The sequence below is a fragment of the Geotrypetes seraphini genome, chromosome 15 (genome assembly GCF_902459505.1).
Source record: "Geotrypetes seraphini chromosome 15, aGeoSer1.1, whole genome shotgun sequence".
Lineage (NCBI taxonomy): Eukaryota > Metazoa > Chordata > Amphibia > Gymnophiona > Dermophiidae > Geotrypetes > Geotrypetes seraphini.
The window spans coordinates 1,286,431-1,307,985 of record NC_047098.1 but is presented as its reverse complement, the minus strand read 5'-3'; the positions used below and the strand labels follow the sequence as shown (position 1 = coordinate 1,307,985).

At 43.8% G+C, this 21,555-nt stretch overlaps 1 protein-coding gene across 5 annotated transcripts in view; it reads right to left on the bottom strand.

Moving 5' to 3' along the window:
• Positions 1–3,060: 3,060 nt before the first annotated feature.
• Positions 3,061–21,555, bottom strand: part of PAX7 (paired box 7) — a 129,575-nt gene continuing 111,080 nt past the window's right edge. For all 5 annotated transcript variants that reach the window (XM_033922112.1, XM_033922111.1, XM_033922109.1 and 2 more), the window contains 2 exons: positions 10,929–11,175; positions 3,061–4,682 (listed from right to left, as the gene is read on the bottom strand). In XM_033922112.1, the coding sequence (XP_033778003.1) occupies positions 4,567–4,682; positions 10,929–11,175 (363 nt within the window). In that variant the 3' untranslated portion in view covers positions 3,061–4,566. The remainder of the gene's footprint in view (positions 4,683–10,928; positions 11,176–21,555) is intronic.

Here is a 21,555-nt window from a genome sequence, read left to right as displayed (position 1 = left end):
GCTGAGCTATAGAAGAACTGACAGAGTCCCTTCCCTGCCCTCCTCTAGCATAGATGGGGAGAGGGGAGGGGGGGGGGCGTCCTGGCATATTCTGCCCTTTCATCCTTATGTTTTGAGTCTTGTTTCTGGATCTACTTCTTCCTGTGGCATTGGGCAGACATAAATCACTTCACAGTGGCTGTTTTAATTCCACGTTTTTAATGTATAACATTTTTGCCCAAGTTACAGAGAACAATTACAAGCAGCAGGTACTTCCCCCCGTCTACTCTAATAGTCCATATAGCTGAATAAATAATGCCCATCCATGCACGCACTCACACAATCATGCGCTCGACCAGGCAACTGAAGTGAAAGACAGAAGCAACGTACCTGTAAAGACTAGGTCTAGGGAATGTTACATAGTGCTATGTGAGTATCCCAAGTTGGATAAATGAAGGGGTTAGAAGCGTCAAATACACAAGTCTCTGTTGAGTTGCCCGCCACGCCATTGGGCCTGTTCAAAATGTTCTTGGTATGAAGCCATCAGAAAAATAAGCATTAGATTTAACATCTGATTTTGGTCCCGTGTGGACCAGAAGGTCAATACCAGCTAAACTCCGGAGTGTCCTTGCTGTGGTCAGTTTGAAGTGCAGTCTTGCCTGGCATTTGGTGGTTGCCCCAGGGAGCTTCCAGGCACACTTTTCATGCTCGTTACAAGCTGTCTCTTAAACATTCTCATCCTGCTCAAATTATTCTTGTCTTAGTAGGGTATTTGAAGTTGGCTTTGTTTTTTTCTAGCAGAAGCCTTGGATTTCCACAGAAAAGCAGAAAAGTGTAGACTGCATTAAAACACTGGCACTCAGTTGCAAGTGTTTGCAGTTTTAACCAGCATGGCACTTGTATTTTAACAAAATAAAACAAAGACTTTCTAAAAACAGACATCCTATCATCAAAGTTTTTGACTAAGGAACAAGAAACCTTGTATGTCCAAGTTCAGAGAAGGGTGAAGGAGTAACTATTACACAAATGCAGTCTTATTCTCCTATTTACAGGAATGAACACTGTGGAAGTTCTGGTGAATATTTATAGGTCTGCCAGGCCTTGATGTGGCAGTTTCGACAGTCCTACTCGTAAGTAGCACCAAGACAGAATTATTGTCAAGGAACTGAATCGTTTATCATTTTACGACCACAAGGATTTCCATTAGACAGATTGGTTTCTAGAATTTCCAACATAGGCCTAGTTCATTGAATTGGACCACAGCTGAGAATCAACAGAAAAGGGTCATCCCGTTTTTCACTTCTGAGCTCCCTTTTAAAATGCTACCATCCTGGATTCCTCTGCGAAAGGGAGCACTTTCTAAGTCTCTCTCTTCAGCACCCTGTTAGGATCTAAAGTTAAGATTTTGAACCCTACCTTAAATATCGCTTTATAATTCATATTAGAATGTAATGTATGTTTTTGTAGCTTTAATGCTGGTTGTTTGGCCACACTTCTTCTCACTCATAATGGTCCTGACGCAGGGTTCCATATTAGGAAGCACAGCCCAGGAAAATAATCTAAATATTATCATTGATGACACATTGGAAACCTCAGCTCAGTGTACGGTGGGGGCTAAGAAAACAAAAAGAATGTTAGGAATTATTAGGAAAGGAACGGAGAAAACCAGAGAATGGAGGAGTCTGTTATTGAGAAAGACATGGGGGAAGCCACTGCTTGCCCTGGATCGGTATGTTTGCACAAATAATTCAAATGAAAAAAATATATCAAAAAGGATCCGCTGAAGAAAATGGCTCGTTTTCTCCTTATATGAACTCTATACAAAAAGGATGAAGAGCCAACTGAGGATTCTACAGAAAAAGCACTGTTATATTATTTCATACATTTATCACATTAATCCTACTTTCATTAAATAAATAAGATTTTTACTGGGTTGCTAGTGTGTGATTTTTGCCCTGGATCGGTACCATGGAATGTTGCTACTCTTTGAGATTCTAGAATCTTGCTGTTCCTTGGGATTATGTATGGAATATTGCTACTCTTTGGATTTTGGCCAGGTACCAGGGACCTGGATTGGCCACCATGAGAACAGGCCACTGGGCTTGATGAACCATTGGTCTGCCTCAGTAAGGCTATTCTTATGTTCTTAATACCTTTGTACTGCCCCATGTTGCAGCTGAACCTCAAATACTGTGGGCAATTCTGATTAACTGAAGAGATATACCAGAATTAAAAGAGGTACAGAGAATGTTATAGGGGATGGGACGACTTCCCTACGAGGAAAGGCTAAAGTGGCTGGGGCTCTTCAGTCTAAAGAAGAGACGGCTCAGGTGAGTAGAATGGAATGGCTAGATATGAATTCCTTCTTTACTGTTTCCAAAAATACTAGGACTAGGGGACATGAATCAAGAAAATGAAGAGAAAACCAGAGATCGAGCAGGTGTATGTTGTTATAATAGAGAGGGAAATTGGTTGGATTATGATCTTTCTCCACTTTCACATTCAATTCGATCACTGTCAGGGTTAATCTGTTTTTTTGAGTGGAGTTTTATTAACGGCCTTCCAATATGCCCTGATTTATATAGATTTATAATGCTAGGAATAAATAAGTAGGATGTCAAGATGAAGGTTTTGATGCTAGTGAGGTTACCGTCTACGTGGAAAAGGTCCTAGAAGATATGGGGTTTTGTGTGCACAATTGGCAAGGTTGCATATGCAAATGAAGGGGCTAAGAAGTTCACGCTAAATAATGCGGTGAGCTCCCCTCCGTGCTTTTAGCGAAGAGCTCTGTAAGTGAATTCATGTCAACCTGTTATTTAGAGAGGGGAAGCCACACAGCGCAAACTTTTTTAGCTAGCTTCCAAGGAAATAGGGCAAATGGGAAGGCGGAGATCCTGCTGTATCACAGGGGAGTGGCTACAGAAGAGCAGAGAGTTCTAGAACAGTGGTTCCCAACCCTATCCTGGGGGACCACCAGCCAGCTGGATTTTCAGGATATCCCTAATGAATATGCATGAGAGAGATTTGCATACCTGCCACTTCCATTATATGCAAATCTCTCTCATGCATATTCATTAGGGATATCCTTGAAAACCCAACTGGTTGGTGATCCCCAAGGACAGGGTTAGGAAACACTGTTCTAGAAGAAGAAAACCAGGACAAAAACATGGCTGCCCTGGAGGTAGAGGACATAGCGGAAGCCTAAGGATTCTCTGTGCTTTCCTGATGTATTAAAGAGGGCATGAGATTTGCATAGAGAACCTTGAATTACAAAAAAAAGGTGCAGTGTTAGCAGCTGGTCTATCTAGCAAACTGCACTTTTCTTGTCCTTGAATTTGAATGTTAACAGTGACAACTTTGTATGTTTGTTGGGGGTTGAAGGGCTTCCCTGGCTAGCCACAAAAGCCAAATGCAGAGAGCCTCAAGAGCAAATGGCTCTCCTCAAGAGGACCCCACAAAAGCATTTAGGGACATGAAGCTGAAAATCAGGTGGCAGCTGAAAACGGCCATGTAGGTCGTTTTTAGTGGATTTATTGAATAAAGTGACTTTTACAGTGTCTTCATTGGGTGTGTTTTCATGGATGCTTTTGGTCCCACTTCATGTGTGGTTGTGACACACACCAAGTGGTTTCTGGGTTCCAGATTTCATCTCTCCAGAAAAAACAACTTTAGATGCTAATGGTGTTTGTTTCTTATTTTTTCTTTAAGCTGTTCGGTGCAAACACATAGCGTAATTTCAGTCCCCCCCTCCTCAACAACCACTACTAGTTCACGAATCACCCTCAGCCATCATTAGGACATCCTCGCATCAGTAGGGTGTGAGAATCTCCTAATCTGTATTCCCCTTACGTTTCTTTGTCAGGTTTTGGTGTTTCTTTGGCGATTGATCTTGCATGCAATCTGACTAGACGACCTTTCACCCTTTCGCTCAGAAAACCCACCTCACCTTACTTTAAAGTCCCTCTTTTTCTAAGAATTCAGACTCCTACTGAACAACTTTGTCTTCGCCCTGATCTCATATCAGGATCTCACTGAAAGTTCACCACGCATAATGCTTGGCTTTTGGTCCAACGTATTTGTGGTCTATGATATAATATCTTAATTATCAACTTACTGTTTCTTTCCTATACAGTGTTTTACCATTTACAAACAAAAAATATATAACAAAACAGTCAACATGTCCTGCGCCAACACCTTGGAATGGATGGTTGGTTAACTTTTGTGTGAATATCTTGTCTTCTCCTACTCATCGTCTCTGGTCCTGGAGGAAAAGTCCATAGTCTGTTATTGAGACAGACTTGGGGGAAGCCATTGCTTGCCCTGGATCAGTAGCATGAAATGTTGCTACTTTTTGGGTTTTTGACAGGTACTTGTGACCTGGTTTGGCCACCGTGAGGACAGGATACTGGGCTAGATGGACCATTGGTCTGACCCAGTAAGGCTAGTCATATGCTCTTATGATTGAGTCTAGACACTCTTTATCCACAGCTCCGGAAAGGACTGGGATTCTGGGTTCAATTATGATGGTCCCCCAGATGCTGGCGAGTTCTTGTGATGCTGTTTCTGGAATGGTTCTAGGCGGTCCCTTTAATATGCTTGACCCGTTTCCACTGGGAGGAGACCCAGCACAGCTGAATGTTCTCCCAGCTTCATCCTTCGCTGTGTAGACAGGCTGACATTCTTGGCCAGGTAGTCAACAGCACCTTAGAAGCGAAAAGAGAGCACAGAAGTTGTTAGTCATTGTGTATCTGTAGAAGGTGCTGAAAAGTTCTCAGTGCAACCAAGAAGAGGGTGGCATGGATATGGTTCAATCAATGATCTGAAATAATGTCAAAAAACATAGATTTTGGTTTCTTAATGAAATAAGATAACACTCTTTTTAGCTAGAGGCAAAATAATGCTCAGAATGTAGGAAGTCAGTTGGTTGGGCTGAGAACTTTTCAGCACACCATCATAGGTAATAAAAGTAAGTCAAGTGTAGGACAATCAAGCCATTGTGACATCACTGATGAGGTTGGCTCTTATTGGTGGAATGAGGCATTATGACATCACAATCTCAGCTTTGGTTACTACAGACTGAAAGTCTTCTCACTATGAGGGAGTGCTGAAAAGTTCTCAGCCCAACCAAGAAGAGAATGACATGGAAATGGTTCAATCAATGATCTGAAATAATAAAACAAAGAATTTCATTTCTCCAAGTTGGCACTTAAAGAAATAAGATAACTCTTTTCAGCTACAGGGGCAAAATAATGCTCAGAATTTAGGAAGTTGGTTGGTTGGGCTGAGAACTTTTCAACACCCCCTCGTATGTAATAAAAGTGAGCCATTGTGACATCATTGATGAGGTTGGCTCTTATTGGTGGAATGAGGCATTATGACATCACAATCTCAGCTCTGGAATGTTGCTCTGAGGGTTGCTGAAAAGTTCTCAGCCCAACCAAGACGAGAATGACATGGAAATGGTTCCATCAATGATCTGAAACAATGTCAAAACAGAGAATTTTGTTTCTTAATGAAATAAGAACACTTTTTTCAGCTACAGCAGCAAAATAACACTCAGAATGTAGGAAGTTGGTTGGTTGGGCTGTAAAAGCGTTCTGAGCTCCCCTGGGATAATAAATATCGGTAACATTTTATATAGTGGTTATTGCTATGCTCTAAGGCTATTTAACATGGCTAATTCTGTTTATTTCTATTCTGGCTTAAACCAAGGGAGGATCATAATAAAACCAAATAAAAAAAATCATACTGGACAGAAGCTGGTGACTCTGAAAAAATGGTCATGACTATTTCAGCATCGAAACGAGAGTCCACGCCGAAATCTTGCCCCTTGAATGCCTCTCACTGTCCCTCCTTTCCTCTAGGGCAGTGGCTCCCTGGCCAGTTTTCAGAATAGCCACGATGAATATTCACGAGAGAGATTTGCATGAACTGCCTCCTGGGCTCTTCTTCTTTTTTTCCGTCTTCCTCTTTTAGATGTCTTGGAAATGCCATCTGGTGTTTTTTCTTTATGAAACTGAATCCTGGTTATGGCGTTTCTCTCATTCCACACTACTTCCTTGAACGAGTTTTAGATTCTTTTGAGAAGCCAGAGAAGGCTTTATAAATTGAAGATTGTTCCAGACTTACGGATCATTCTGTACCACATTGTAATACATTTTATATTTCTATAATACTGACTCTCTTTAACTCGAAATCCAAAAAAACAATTTTCTGTTTGTAATCCAGCATTTCTGTATAAGTACTTTTTTTTTTTTTTTTTGCTTGACTGTGTATATTTCTAACTTAAAAATAAAATGAAAAAAAGCTTACTAATAATTACATAAATGAAAGAACCCAAACCAGTTTCCAAAGGGGCACACCCACCACCATCCATGGGCTCTTGCACATTGGCATTTTCTGTTGGCTTCAGGAGGACCGAACACGGCTGCAGATAAATACTGGAGCCAGGTCCATAGCAGCTGGAACAGGAACCAGAAACAACTTTACCCATCACAAGGGGCGGCACTCCAGGCAAACCAGATGAAATCGGTCCTAGCCCTCGACTCCAGACCAGGAGGGAATTCTGTAGCCCATTCCACAATCAAAACTGGGAAGAGAGGGTTTGGGAGTGACAGTTCTCATTAGGACACCGTCAGAACACTCTCTCACTTGTTAATTCCCCAAATTAGATTAATAAAGAACTGGAAAGAGATATACAATTGGTGCCAGTGAGTAAACAAATTTCAGCCATCAATGTCTTGTCAAGCGCCTGCCCCAAAGGGAGACCCTTCCAGAGAGGAACTCTTATTAAACTTGTCATATCCATTAGAATTTATTTTCACGCTAATGTATGCCATCACTGGTGTTATTAGCCCAGCTTCAGCCTCTAGAAAGACCAAGGAGGACGATAATGTGACATTTCCTGTGAATGAACCAGGCGCAGATGCTGCACAAGTGTGTGCAAGAGCAAGATGCAAAATGGAAATGGATTTGAGTGTGTAAGACTGAGCTGAGCAGAAAGCAGAATGAAGTGGCCTTGAAAACCCTGGAATGGCTAAATTGCTTTGAATATCTATTCCTACATTTTTAACTCGGGGTGCATTAGGAGCCATTTACTCCCCCCTTTTACATAGCCGAGAAAGCGGTTTTGGGTGCAGGCCGGCATGCTGAATGCTCTGCGCTGCTTCCAAACTTGAGCGTCGGGAGCAGCGCAGAGCAATCAGCGTGCCGGCCTGCACCCAAAACCGCTTTTGTAAAAGGGGGAGGGGGTTAAATACTTATATAGCAAAACTGCTCAGGAGCTACGTCTCTTTCAGCTGAGACAAACAAGGAGTCGTAGGATAGAGGAGAAAGAGGACACCCAGGAGTAATCTAAGGAAAGATTTCTGTGCATGGGATGACTTTCCAGCAGAGGTAGTGTAGAGGAAGACTGAATCCGAATTCAGGAAAGCATGAGGCAAGCCCAGAGGGAGAAGAGCTTTGCAGTTGGTGTAATGGACAGATTGGAGAGGTCTGGTTTAATTTTCTAGGTGGATTTCACAGAAAATGCAGGTTCAGATTTCTGGGTGAATTTTCTCCAAGGAAAATCTTCAAAGGGAAAGTTTGCTTGCTGGTTTTCTTTGAAAATTGGTGCAAGTCTGTAAATGACAGCATCTAAGGAATTTGTGTCAATGTGGGTGGTTTAAAAAATTGTCCCACTTCCTGTCTGTCAATGGCATAGTAAGGGTGAGTGCCCTCTTCTCCGCTGTGGATGGGCAGACTGGATGGGCCATTTGGTCATTATCTGCCATCCATGTTTCTATGACTTATGCAATTACAGGTGAAAATTCAAAAAATCCAATCCCGTCCTGGATCTGTTCTAATCCATCTGTGGAGTTGCACTTTTGATTCCCAGCCTGGGGTAAAGCTGAAACTGTATCTTGTTCATCCCTTTTGCATTGTCATGAAAAAAGCCCCTAAAATGTTACGCTTCCTTTAGAATAAAGACTTTTCTGGAGCCCCTGTTTCCAATGTGTGCTGAGTAATAGTGACATAATGGAGAAGAGGCCAAGATGTCTGTCAAAGAGATCGAGCGTTCCCCATATATGTGCCACGCTGACCTGATGTGGGGTCCATGGCACCGAGACTCAGGGCAACGCTACATAGGGGCTGCTTTCAATCTTCTGACTTCCTGTCCCCCCCCCCCCCGAACCACGCTTAACAAGTAGAAGCATCAAACCATGATCAGGCAAAGGAAGTACTGAAAAATATTTAATTTGAACTTTATTTAAAATGGTATTTTATGCAACTTGGCCAAGGAAAAACCTGGCACTTAAGAAGGCAATGCGGCTAACTGGCCATTTTGAAAGTGGGTGGGAGAGGGGCGCATTGGAAACAGAGTTGGGGAGAAACCAGGAGCTACGTTGGTGCTGGTGTTTATTGTATTTCGTTTGGAAGCAGCATCGCGTGCTGCAGCTTCTCCAATGTGTTACTATCATTTTTGGTTTGTCATTTAACTCATAGGGACTCCATGTTAAGTTTTTGACTAGACTGTTTCATGTACGATTCTGATTGGTTGCTATTAAAGTGGTTTGAAGACCAGGCCTGTCTCTGCTCCATTTCTTGGACAGCATTTATTCTATGCCAGCAACCAATTAGGATGACATAAAACTTTGGCCACTGGCTATGCTAGTGCTGGCAGTGAATATTTGTCGGCAGTCATGTAACTTGTTGCATGCGATCCCCTCCTCCCAAATTTTCCCTGCCGATTGTGACCCTCCCCCAGATGGGCTCTGTCGCTGGCAGTGTTTAAGGCCCAGTTAAAAGCCCACCTCTTTGAGAGTGCTTTCGACGCCTAACTCCTCTCACCTTGGGTTCTGTTTCCCCAACCCTATATGGCGTGTCTCTCTGTCCAAATTAGATTGCAAACTCTTCTGAGCAGGGACTGTCTATAAATGACAAAATATTCAGCGCTGTATACGCCTTTCAGTGATAAGTAGTAGTTATATCCAAAGTGGTCCAGTGAGGGAATCTTTTGGGCAGGAGTGATCTCCACTCACTCCTGCCCCTATTGGCTGGCTGCCTTAGAATGGCAGCTGTGAGTTCTAGCTGTAGTGTTGTGGTACTACCAGTAGAGGTCAGCCTACCATATAAGAGCTTCCTTTGTGTAATGGGAAGAAGGAAGATGAAATGACAGAGAAATAAGATGGCGGAGGTGAGAAGAATGGAATGGAATAGGGGAAAGAAAGAAGATGGAATATAAGATATGTTGCTACTGTTTAGGTTTCTACCAGGTACTTGTGACCTGGATTGGCAACTGTGGAAACATGAAACTGGACCATTGGTCTGACCCAGTAGGGCTGTTCTTATCTTTTCACTCTTCATACTTCTTCCCATTCTCTCTTTTCCTTTAATAATGTACTTTGATGATCCTGTTAGTGTGCTGTTCATGTGAGACCGTTCTATTTGCCTAACTACACACGTCAGGTTCTTCAGATGTTTGCAAAACCTCATCTTTGCAGTTGCTTCAAGAATGACTCCCTGCCATGTTTTTTCTGTCTCACCCTCTGGAATTTTTTTCTGCCTTCCTTTTTCCCTCTTTCTTTCCCTTTTGGCTTGCACATCGGGGTGTGACTAACTTTGCACCCAAGGGCATCTTTGTTGGAAATACACAAGTATTGGAATTTGGTTAGATTTTTATCAATAGCAGGTGTGCCCAGCCTCATGCAGAAGTAACACAGAGGTCAGGGGTAATGGCACCAGTCCCCTACAAAAATTAGGGGAAAGCTGCTATTGATCCAGCTCACCAACCCAGCCGGTTCTAATTTAACCAGAAAAGTTAAAGAAATTAGGGCTGTGTGACGGGGTAAGTGCTGCAGCATATGGAGGAGAGGTCACCGAGGACAAGCCGAGAGCAAACTGGAAAGCAAGAGGAAGAACAGGATGTCTCTTTAACCCCGTGCGGGTCATTCTCTCACAACGTACACTTATTGATTTAACACCAGTGGGTGCTTTGCTGAGGCCCCTCAGGAGCTTCGACTCAACAAGTATAAAGAAAGTGCTCCAGCGAGGAGAAGAAAAACAACCCCCTGGCGGTTTCTTCATCACACTGAGCTATCAGTGACCTTGTTTTAAGGAGTCGGCTTCTGACACTGCCAGCCAGTTGCACTTAGCTGAGGAAACATTAGAGCACGTTACACATAGAAATTGCTGCCCCCTGATGTGGCATTTGGAAGAGACGATCCCAGCTGCGTATTCGAGCCAGGGGCTGATTCACCCAACTGCAGTACAATTGTCTTGGATTCTCTAAACGATGCTCCAACTGCTTTAGCGTGGAAGTATTTTACCGTGCGATTATCAGAACGGCGCACTGTGGTCTTTTCTGAGCTTCCTAGCCTCTGACTCTGACAGGTAGTAAAATGGACTCATTAATATTTAAATGAGCGCTCCGGGCGATTTTCCATCATTACCGTGTGATACTTCAAACAAGGCGCCAACTTTTGAAGAAGAGTTACCAGCAGGTCCGGAGGTGCCGGTACTGTGAAAAACGCGTCTCAGGCATGTGTTTCTGGCTGTGGCTCATGATAAGCGTAAAAAAAGAAAAACGCCAATCACATAAATTATAGTAGTTTCAGGGAAAAATCATGTCAAAAGCACTCTTCTCGGGTGTGGGTACTAAAGGTGTGTCTTATGCGCGCTTGTTGAAGGACAATGCTTTTATAATCGTAAATTTTATAATCGTAAAATCTGGCAACCCTGCCTATGACTACTCTTCTGAAAATGATACCCGGGGATCTAGAGGGAAACCAAGCTTTGGGACCATCATCAATCAGCTATGAAGCCACATGGGTAACTTTCAGGATAGGTATTTTACAACCATCTACTGGGCAGAGTTAACGCCAGTAGTTTCTCACAACAGAACCACAAAGACATTTTGAGAAAGATTCTCCTACATAGATGAACCTTTCTTTTACAGAACTGATACTCACTTTGTCCATACTGGCCATACTGGTAGCTGGCCACTGGGTCCACGCCATAGCCAGGGGTGCTGTAGGTGGGAGGACAGTAGGACTGTGAAGATGGGAGGCTGTCTACAGATTTGATGGAATCACTTCTCTGGCTGCAGCTGGCAGAGATAGAGTTGGTTGTATCCAACCCGCTGTGCAGAGGCGAGATGGAGAAATCCGCTTGGCTCTGGCTTGGCACTCCGCTGGGGTTGCTCAGGATACTCATGACCTGTGATGGGACAGAATAAGGAATAAATCATTTGGGGATTTATTCGTGAACCTCTGCTATCAGTCTGCACGCTCTCTACATAAATGGACGTAGGAACTCAGGCCAGGAAAAGGACAGCAGCTTTGTCATTTGGAAAAGTAAAGTTCACTCCTAGCTTTGTAAAGAAATGGTAAATAACATTTTGAACCTTTCTAGTTCACGGATACAGCTTCTAGACAGTGGGGCGCCACTGGACCTGAAGACGCATCGATGGCGCAAAGGGCTGCTCAGGCTTGTTTTGGGAGGAGTTTGGGCACAGGTGAGGGCGGAGGTGCGATTATGCAGGTACATTTTCACACAGGTGTGATTTATTCATTTTTAAAATTTATATACCATCTATAATACGTACATGGTTTCCATATAAACATACTTAAAAGACAGAAACCAGAGAGCTGCATCCACGGGTTCAATATACAGTAGGCAACACTGGCAATTTCTGTGCTAGTATTTTATAAAGCCCCGTACAGGTAGGGTTACCACATGAGTCCAGAAAAAGGAGGACGGATTTAGACATCCGGGTTTTACTTCTAATGGAAGCAATGAGGACAGAGAGAGACATCTGAGTTTTCCTTCCATTGAAAGCAATGGAAATAAAACCCGGATGTCTAAATCCGTCCTCCTTTTTCTGGAGCCATATGGTAACCCTACGTACTGGGTGAAAAATCAGTCTTCTCCGCCTAGTGGCACTGAATTAATGCACTTGCAGTTGCCCCTGGACATTGCCATTATTATCTGCCTCCTCCTCTCACTGGCTCTGGCTCTCCTCTGATAACTGACCACCACTTTGTTACTGGTACTCTTTCCCCATCTTCGCTGGGTCTCTCTGCTAATCGATGGATAACATTATCTCACCCCTTAAGTCCACACTGCTCCTTAGATATCTGCACCTCACATGAAGGAGTTGGCGTATTCTGGCACTGAACCTTAGAGATAGGGATTTTACAACCACACTCAAAGTGGTACGTCAAGCATTTTTCTTATCTGTCCTGGTGAGCTCACAGTCTATTAATTCCATCGAGCACCTTTCACTAGCATGGTGAGGCATTGGGAGTGGTAATGTCCTCCACCTCCCCAGGGTACATTAGATACTCAGGTGGGCTCTGGTGAGTCGTGACTAATCGCTCCTCCTCTGCTTCCTATCGGCCTGCTTTTCTCACCCACGTTAGATCATTGACGAATTAGCAATATTGTGATTTCCCTCCCACCATGGCTTAGAAATCTTGTTTGGCCATTGATCTTTGAAGTTACAAATAGAAATGAATCAGTGATTGAATGAAGGGTTAAGCAGTTTTAATTTATCTATGGAAATGGGCAAACTAACAAGTTTAAAGAAACTGCCACGTAGAGGTTTCAATGTGGATGGTGTGGGAATACAGTTGTACTTCAAAACATACCTAAAAGCAAGCAAGGGGGCTGTTCTATCCTTAAAAACCAACTAAAACCCCTACATTTCAGAGTGTTGAGTTTGGCTCAGTTGGTGGCTGTTGACTGTGGATTTCCAATGCTCAACACATGTAAGTAGTGAAGAGTGAAGCCATCCCTTTCTGCATGTCATACGATCCATGGACTTGTATATATGTTCAGTGAATCTTTCGTAAAATACCCGGGAAATCTTGAGTACCTCATCTTGAGACCTCATCTGGAGTACTGTGTGCAATTCTGGAGGCCGCACTACCGCAAGGATGTGCAGAGAGTTGAGTCGGTTCAGCGAATGGCCACCAGGATGATCCTGGGGCTCAAGGATCTCTCGTATGAAGACAGGCTGCACAAGTTGCGGCTATACTCTCTCGAGGAACGTAGGGAGAGGGGAGATATGATAGAGACATTTAAGTACATCACTGGCCGCATAGAGGTGGAAGACGACGTTTTCCTTCTAAAAGGACCCTCGTCCACAAGGGGACATCCGTTGAAAATCAGGGGGGGGGGAAATTTCATGGGGATACCAGGAAGTACTTCTTCACTGAAAGAGTGGTGGACCATTGGAATGAGCTCCTGGAGCAGGTGATCGTAACCAGCAGCATACAAGATTTTAAGAATAAATGGGATGCCCACATCGGATCCCTACGAGGGTAGCATAGAGGAGGACAGCTTGGGGACGAGTGATAGAGTGTAGATTAGGGGAGGGTTGTTGGAGTGGGCAGACTTGATGGGCTATGTCCCTTTTCTGCCGTCATTTTCTATGTTTCTATGTCCCAACTTGTGTGTCTCTCTTCTCATCTGCTTATCCTGTGCATGGTGGGACTTCATGAATGTTTTTGGAATAATTACGTGCTGTTACATTGGTATTAGCTATGCTGTGTTTGTGAATGGTGACAAATTGGAGGCTCTTTGAATGTTTGGTTCAGATAACTGAAGAATGATTGACATGTCCCGACTCTTTCTTTTACGTTACTGGGCATCTAAATCCTCCTGCGGCAGTTTTTCCCATCTAAGCATCTGCATGACCTTTGTGAAGGAGTAAGGTTGTGTGTTACGATGTTGTTCCAACAGAAATGGAGTCTTTTGTCAAATGGATTGACAATTTTGCATTCTTAAGAAGGCAACATTGGACCATATTGAAGAATGTGACCCGTGAAACCTGGTAACATGGGACAGTTTATATGTCAAGTGGATTTCTATGTCAGGCAAATAATATCATGGAGAAAGCTGAGTGCCGAAAGAATCAGGAGCCAACAAGTATCTCCATTTCACCACAAAATCAATCTTCGAATGCGAATGTGCTTATGTTGCCTGAAAGAGGAAAGGGGCTGGGACTTGATATACCACTTTTCTCTGTGGTTACTCAAGCATTTTTCCCTGCCTGTCCCGGTGGACTCACAATCTATCTAATGTACCTGGGGCAATGGGGGGATTAAGGATCACAAGGAGCAGCGTGGGTTTGAACCCACAACCCCAGGGTGTTGAGGCTGTAGCTTTAACCCCACTGCACCACACTCTTCCCTCTGAGGGTGAGAGGTGCCCGGGGCAGTGGTGCTATTCTCCTGCTCCTTCCGCATCCCCCCCGCCGTGCATGCACATCCCTTTCCTACTTCCCAGGTGCGAGCAGCATCACCAACTCGCCACCTGCATTGGCATTGGCTAGGCGTAGGAACCGGAAGTGACACCAGAGGGAAAGCCGACGCTGGCACAAGCAGCAGGTTGGAGTTGCTGCTTGCACCAGTGAAGAGATACAGATACATGTGATGGTATGTACGCAGCAGGGGGAGGAATGGGAAGGAGTGGGGGCTGTAGAGAAGGATGGGTGCCCCATGGGCGGGGCCTAGGGGATCTGGCCAGTTGGAATCTTAAGCCACTCCCAGTACATCCCAGAATGCACTGGGAGATGGGCCTAAGATTCTGGTTGGCCAAGGTGCCTAAGGCCCCTCCTACAGAAGGGGCCTTAAGCGCCTAGGCCAGTCAGGGCCTTAGGCCCTTCCCTGGTGCATCCCAAGATTGGGATCCGATCAATACAGATGTGGATAGTGTTTTAAGTTTTCATGAAGAAATAAAACGAAGACCTTGGACATTGTTTGTTTCCACATTTCTATTTTGCCATTTTCTCTGTGGAAACTTGTTTTTTTTTTCTCTTGTTTTTCGTTGGTTCAACCTAACCTGAGATGCCAATTCTTTGGCTATGGAATATTCTGCCTTCAGAGGTTCAATTTGAAGATATGGTGTTTTAGCAAGAAAGTTATCATTATGGGTCTCATAATCAAAACTTAAATATGTCTAAAACCCGCCCAAGTCGGCACTTGGATGATCTAAAAGACAGGTTGTCCAAGTGACGATAATCAAAACGGCGTTTTGGATGTATCCAGGGACATTTTAGGCTTCTGAATCCCGCTGAGCACTCAGAGCTGAAAAGGGCATTTTTGGAGGAGTGGTTAGGGTGACCTAGACTTAGGCCGACCTAGACTTAGTTGCCCTGCATGGATATTTGAACTTTTGATGAGACTGCCTAGGCAAAACTTATACGTTGTGAGTTAGACGATGTAAAGACAGGTATAAGTGCACAAAAGGTATCAAAAGTGACCAGATAACCATTGCAGATACAAAGTAAAGACCCCACACACTCTCCCCCCATATTCACTGACTCCGTTGCACCCCCCCAAAGTTCAGAATAAAAATGTACATTTCTGCCTCTGGAACATCAGCACCTGGCATAGGAAAGCTTAGTACAGCTGCACAGAGGTGGCTTAAGTAGTCTGGGGGTGGGGTGGGCTGGGCTAATGAACCAAAGAGAGGAGGACCCAGGCCCATAAGCCACTCTAAGCACTACATTCATGGTGGAAAATGTGAGCCCACCAAAAACACCCAAAACCTTACTGTACTGCCATATAGGTGCTATCTGAAACCATAAGGACTATTGGAGTTGTAGACAGGTGGGTATAGTGTGTTTTGGGGGGCTCTGGTGAGATGTTTATCTGACACCCTTTTTATAAAGTTCACAGCAGTGCCCTATAAGGTGCCCCTCTGCTCTTTTGCCATATCTGGGTGGCCAGTCTATCACAATGCTGGCCCTTCCCATGTCCAAAAGGTCTTCTTCTGGGCGTTTGGGACTTGGATGAATTTTTGGTCGAGAATGTGGTATAAAGATAGACGTAGTGGTGATCTGGACGATCAAATGGCTGGATGTACAGATAGACGATTTTCAAAATAAAAAATAAAAAATTTAGATGTACTTTTTGAGAATGGACAATTTGCCGCTGCCGACTTTGGGCGACTATTGCCCTATGTCCAATTGGACTTAGGAAATGCAAACAAAACAAGACATATATATATATTTTATTTTTTTTTTGCCCCTCCACCTAAGTCTTGATTATTTGGGGACTTGGGGGTAGGGTTGTTTTTTTAAAATTCCTGTCTGTTCATGCAGTATTTTGTGTCATTTTTGTTGAGTCTGCATGACTAATAAATCACTCTGGCGTGCTACAAATAGTTTGGAGGTTGCTGGACATTATACGATGCGTCCAGGCCCTGATTTGTTAAAAGTGAGCACTTGCTTTGCGTTGGAATTTTGCTTCCAGTTCAGGATTTAGGTGAATCGAGGCACGTGAGCTTCATGTGATATGCCAAAGTGGTGCAGAAGATGGATCAAAATGCCAGAATCTTCTCTCACCCTCTACAAAAGGTCAACTGGCTGGAGTTGCAGACTAGCAGCTCTTTTCAAACACAGGTTAAAGTCATTTTGGTAACCATTTGAACTTTCGGAAGTTTGGGAAGGATGCAGTAATCCCCCTGCAGAATGTACCGCTGCCTCTCTCCTCTTTGACCTTGCCTTTCTTTAATTTCGTACTTCTTGGTACATTACCATTAGTAACAAAAAATCAATCCAACTCTACATCTGTAAGGCTTTATCGGAAGGGAAATCTCTGGTCTGCCAATCAGTCTGAGTGACAGTCCTCTCTTCCCTTGTATTCTCCATCTCTGCCCCCCTCCCTGCTGCCATCTCTTTCCTCCGTGGTGCTGCTCCAAATCAGTCACAGGTCCGACACAAGCTCGCTACGCAGGCTGAGTCAATAAGAGCGCCAGTGCTACAAGCCCTTGGCCTTGTTTCCGCCTTTCAGGAGCTGGTTTGTCAGGGGAAGGTTCAGTGTATCAACCTAAAGATAATGCATAACGGGTCCTAACAAAAGAACAGATCTCCCTGCTACCCCCACCTTTCCTGCAACGAACTCACCCTTCTGCACTCTCTTCCCCTCAGGATGTTTCATCACTTTAAAAGCGGGGGACAAAACTCTAATTAATTCCCTCCATTTCTGAACGGGCCCTCAGGGCCTGTGGCCGTGGAGCCTGTAGCAGGAGAAATGTGCATCTTTTATGATAAACCAACACAGCTTTGGAAAGCGCAGTGCGATTAGGATTGCCTTAAACTTTAGGGTTTCTTGTTTCCTGGTAAGGCGGGGGAGCAGTAAAAATGACAGTCTAATGAAATGGAGTTGGGGAAGATTATAATACAAAGGACAGAGATGAGGGAAAGATTTTGTTATCCTCTAAATAAACTTCCAATCACTCCAAAGCTATTCTGATCAAACCCCTCTCCTTTGTCTTTCTTGCATTATGCAAATTAATTTCATCTCAGCCTCTATTTATGATTGTAGCTGGAGTTGTATGAAACCTTTGATGTTCCTTCTACATATGTCCTGAATAACTTCTAAGGGTTTCAGGCACTTGTGAATTACAAATGTGTCTGCACTGGGAACTCAGGGGGCCTGGACTGTTAGTCGTCAAACAGGCTTCCTCTAAGAACTGGGAGCACAAGAGTTCAACGTTTCTAAGGTCCAGGCTGGATACGTGCTAGAAAAAAGAAGGAAACGTTTGAATTTCACTTGAAGGTTCTAGAAACACACTTTGGCTATACACAGTAACAAAGTAAAAGAGGGCAATACCCCCCCCCCCTCCCACAATAGTTCATCCTGTTTGCTCAACAAGGCTACCAGAGCCACTGTCATCTCTCGAATCTATTTGCTTATCCAAAAATTACTGGCTGCAGATACAAGACTTTTTTTGGATAGGACTCTTGCATTTCAAGCAAGTAAGCAGCAGTCCTGGTGGGATATATAATATAATTTTATTTTTATATACCGCCAAAGCCATGAAAAGTTTGAGGTGGTTTACAACAAGAAGGACCTCTTCGCTGGACAATCAGCGAAGAGGTCAACAATTCAAAGACATCTACACAATCTTATATAATGGAAGAAGTAGAAAGCTATATAGTTCTTAAGGTTAATGGTTGAATTTGCAGTGCTATAAAATTCTTAGTTTACAAATCGATTGAACAAACTCGTTTTTATCAATTTTCTAAAATCGAGGTAGGCTGAGGAGTGCGTGGAGTTATGCTGTCTTATGGTGCATTTCGAAAAGTAATGAAGTCAGCGTTGTTGATAAATTCATTTCCTAAATGTGGATATTACTCTTAACAAAATTTTACATTGAACATTTTTAAGAAACTTGTATTTTAATCATTTGTATTGTATTTCGCTGATTGTCCAGCCTTCTTTTGTGTAAACCGCCTAGAAATTGTTTGATTATGGCGGTACAGAAGAACAAAGTTATGCTCTAACGTGCAGAAACACTGGTTGGCCATTTGCCATCATGCAAACCGCATGTCGGGGTTAACACGTGATAATGGAATTTAACACACGCAAAGTGCTAAGAAACCCATTTAGAACACAGTAATTCCGTTAGCTTTAGTAAATGGGCCCATTGCGCAGTTAAATACGATGCAGTCTTGGGACGAGATAAATGCTTAAAGCAAAACTATTGCTAACAGTATTTAACTTGCTAATCTCCACATTAAGATGTTTTTCCTCCACCCCCTCACTCGTAGCAGATGATAATCAAGTGATATACAATACGCAGACACGATCTTCATCTGTTTTTTGCTATTTGCGGGACACAGACTGTAGAAGTCTGTCCGGCACCGGCCTTAGTTTCCAACTACTGGAGTTGCTGGATCTTTTTATTGATTGATTTCTTTATCAGTTTTTTGAAGAAATTCACCCATTGCAGTGAACAGTAAGAATACATCAGACATAGGGAATAGACAATTACAGTGGTAAAAATACTTAAGTAACAATATAAGGTAAGGCATAGTCTGCTCCATTACCATGTCAACACAAAGTGAAATGAAACATTTGAATAGACAGTTTAGGGGATAAGCAGAAGAGTAACAGCAGCTGGAAAATAAGGGAATTAACTTAAAGAAAGTTGCACTTGACGTCAAAAAGTACAAGACTCTAATCTCAGCCAGAGGTTGTGGTAAGAGCGGATAGCGTAGCTGGTTTTAAGAAAGATTTGGACAAGTTCCTGGAGGAAAAAATCCATAGTCTGTTATTGAGAAAGACATGGGGGAAGCCACTGCTTACCCTGGATTGGTAGCATGGAATGTTGCTATTCTCTGGGGTTCCGGAATCTTGCTATTCTTTGAGATTCTGTATGGAATGTAGCTACTCCTTGGGTTTTGGCCAGGTACTAATGACCTGGATTGGCCATCATGAGAACAGGCTACTGGGCTTGATGGGCCATTGGTCTGACCCGTTAAGGCTATTCTTATGTTCTTATGTCCTGCTCCAGTATGCCATTAGTCTACTCTTGCCCAACATATCAGCTCAGTAGCCAAGCTGTGATCCCTCGTGTTTATCCCTCATTGATTTAGTCCCCACCAGGCATCCACTACTACTGATGTCACTCCTAAGTCTGCCCCCTGCAACCTCAGTTCACGCCCCCTAGTTTTATCGCTCCCCAGCTCTGGAAGAGATTTTTTAAAATATACTGTATCGGATCTCTCCTATCTCACGCATCTTTTGGCACAAATCCCATTCCTTTGTTGTCACTTTCCTTTGAACTGCTTCAGGTCCTTTTCTGTCCTTGGAGAGATCTGGCTTTCAAAAGCAAACACAACACTTCACCAACTTCTGCTGCTTTTGCCTCTTTCTACGCAGCAGCCAAGGCCTTGCCACATTGTTTTTGCTATCTTGAGATCCTCAGGCTCTAACACCCTAAGGTTTCTCTCTTGATCCATGCCCCTGGCACATACTGCGCTTTTGCATTTCTACACCGTCAAATGCATCATGTTGCATTTCTTTACAATCAGTTTTAACTGCTAAACATTAGACCATTCAGTGACGTAGCAAGGGTGAGAGGCGCATGGCTTGGTGGCGCCTCTCCACCCTCATCTCCACCACCCTGCTCCTTCCCTGTCCCCCCTTCCCTTTCCCTGTACCTCTTCTTGTTCACTGCTGCGAGAAAGAATTTCGACGTGCTCCTTGTGACCCTGGTGGCTCTCCCTCTGATGTCACTTCCTTTGTGCAGCACCCGAAAGTGATATCAGCGGTCACGAGGAACACATTGAAGTTGTTACTTGCGACGGTGAAGAACTAGAGTTACAGAGGAAGGGAAGGAGGGGTGTGTGCATGACGAGGGGAGGAGTGGGAAGAGATGGAGGGGGTGGGATGGAGGAGGGGTGACGCACCCCTCACCCCACTTAGACCATTCTTCTAATTATTGTAGATCTCTTCTCATGTTGTCTACTCCCTTCTGGGGCCTCTTCTCTGGCAAAATTTTCCTTCTAACCCCTTCAGCCACATTTCTTAGAAATATATTGGTCTGAATCAGCCCCAGGACTGGTCTCGAGTCCTTCCACGACTTATCCTTCTATCCTAAGAGTAAATTCCATTAAGCACCATCCAATCCAGTCGATCGCCCTGGGGTGGAGGTCAGGGAGATGCTCCTAAGCTGCCCCATTAAAATAATAGGTATCACCTACAACGTGATTGCTGACCGTTATTTCCACCTGTTCTTTGAAAATGTCTGCTAGTTTGTACAGGCCCTTTACCAAAAGAAACAATGCATACATGTTTGGAAATGTAAGGGGGGGGGGATATTCCCTGCCGTGACCATACCGTTACGATTGCAGCAGAATCAAGCACGCAGGTGGGGGACGTGGCAGTTCTCAAAGAGTAGTTTTCTGCATTGAAATGTCTTTGAAAATTGCCCTTCGCACGAAGAATAAAAAAGACCACAAGAAAAAATGTCAGTTAAAATGCAGAAATGCGAAAGATGAATTCTGGGTGCTGCCCACAGGGATTTCACATGGACAGCCGCCACTCCAACGTGCCTGCTATTTTCAGACTTTCCTGTCCATTCCAGGCGCTGCAACCCAAAGCTTTCTCTTTTCTGTCTTCAGCTCTCCACTAGGCCTCTCTGCTCACTCACTATCACAACCCCCTGCGGACACTGGTAATAGAGTCCAAGTGATGACTTATCACTTCCAAACAAGATTTCCAGCAATCTTTTCAGCCCTCCCTAGCCCCCTCCTTTCTTTCTGTGGCGAGGAACAGGAGGTCAATAAAAGTGAAAAAGATCTGAACTACAAAGACTTCTCCAATGACATATCCCAGCCTGGGGCAAAGCTGCTCAGTGCACTGATAGCTCTTCCTGCTATCTGTCCTGCTCTCCCCCCCTCTGATCAATTGAGACTATAATCAGTTAAGGTCTGCTTTAGCTACATCGGTTGAGAAAAGCCTCTGCCTCCAGCGTCCTGTCAATAGGATGGCGAGGTCAGTGGGGAATGAGCGCTCTTTAATGAATACAGTGGAAAGTTAACTTGAACGAAAAACTTGAATAAGGCTGATCTTAGGTAGTGGAGGGGAAGATTATTACCTCCTGCGAGCTTGTGTTTGCTCTTTTAATCCTTAGCTTTCTGGAAAGGCTTTCAGATCATTTGTTTAAAAGAAGAGAGAGAAAAAAAGGTGGAGACATTATCCGGATAGTACAGAGAATATTCAGAGACAGTGTCCGGATAGTACGGGGGGGGGGGGGGGGGTCTGTTTTCTATCCAATAACTCTTTAATTTTCTCA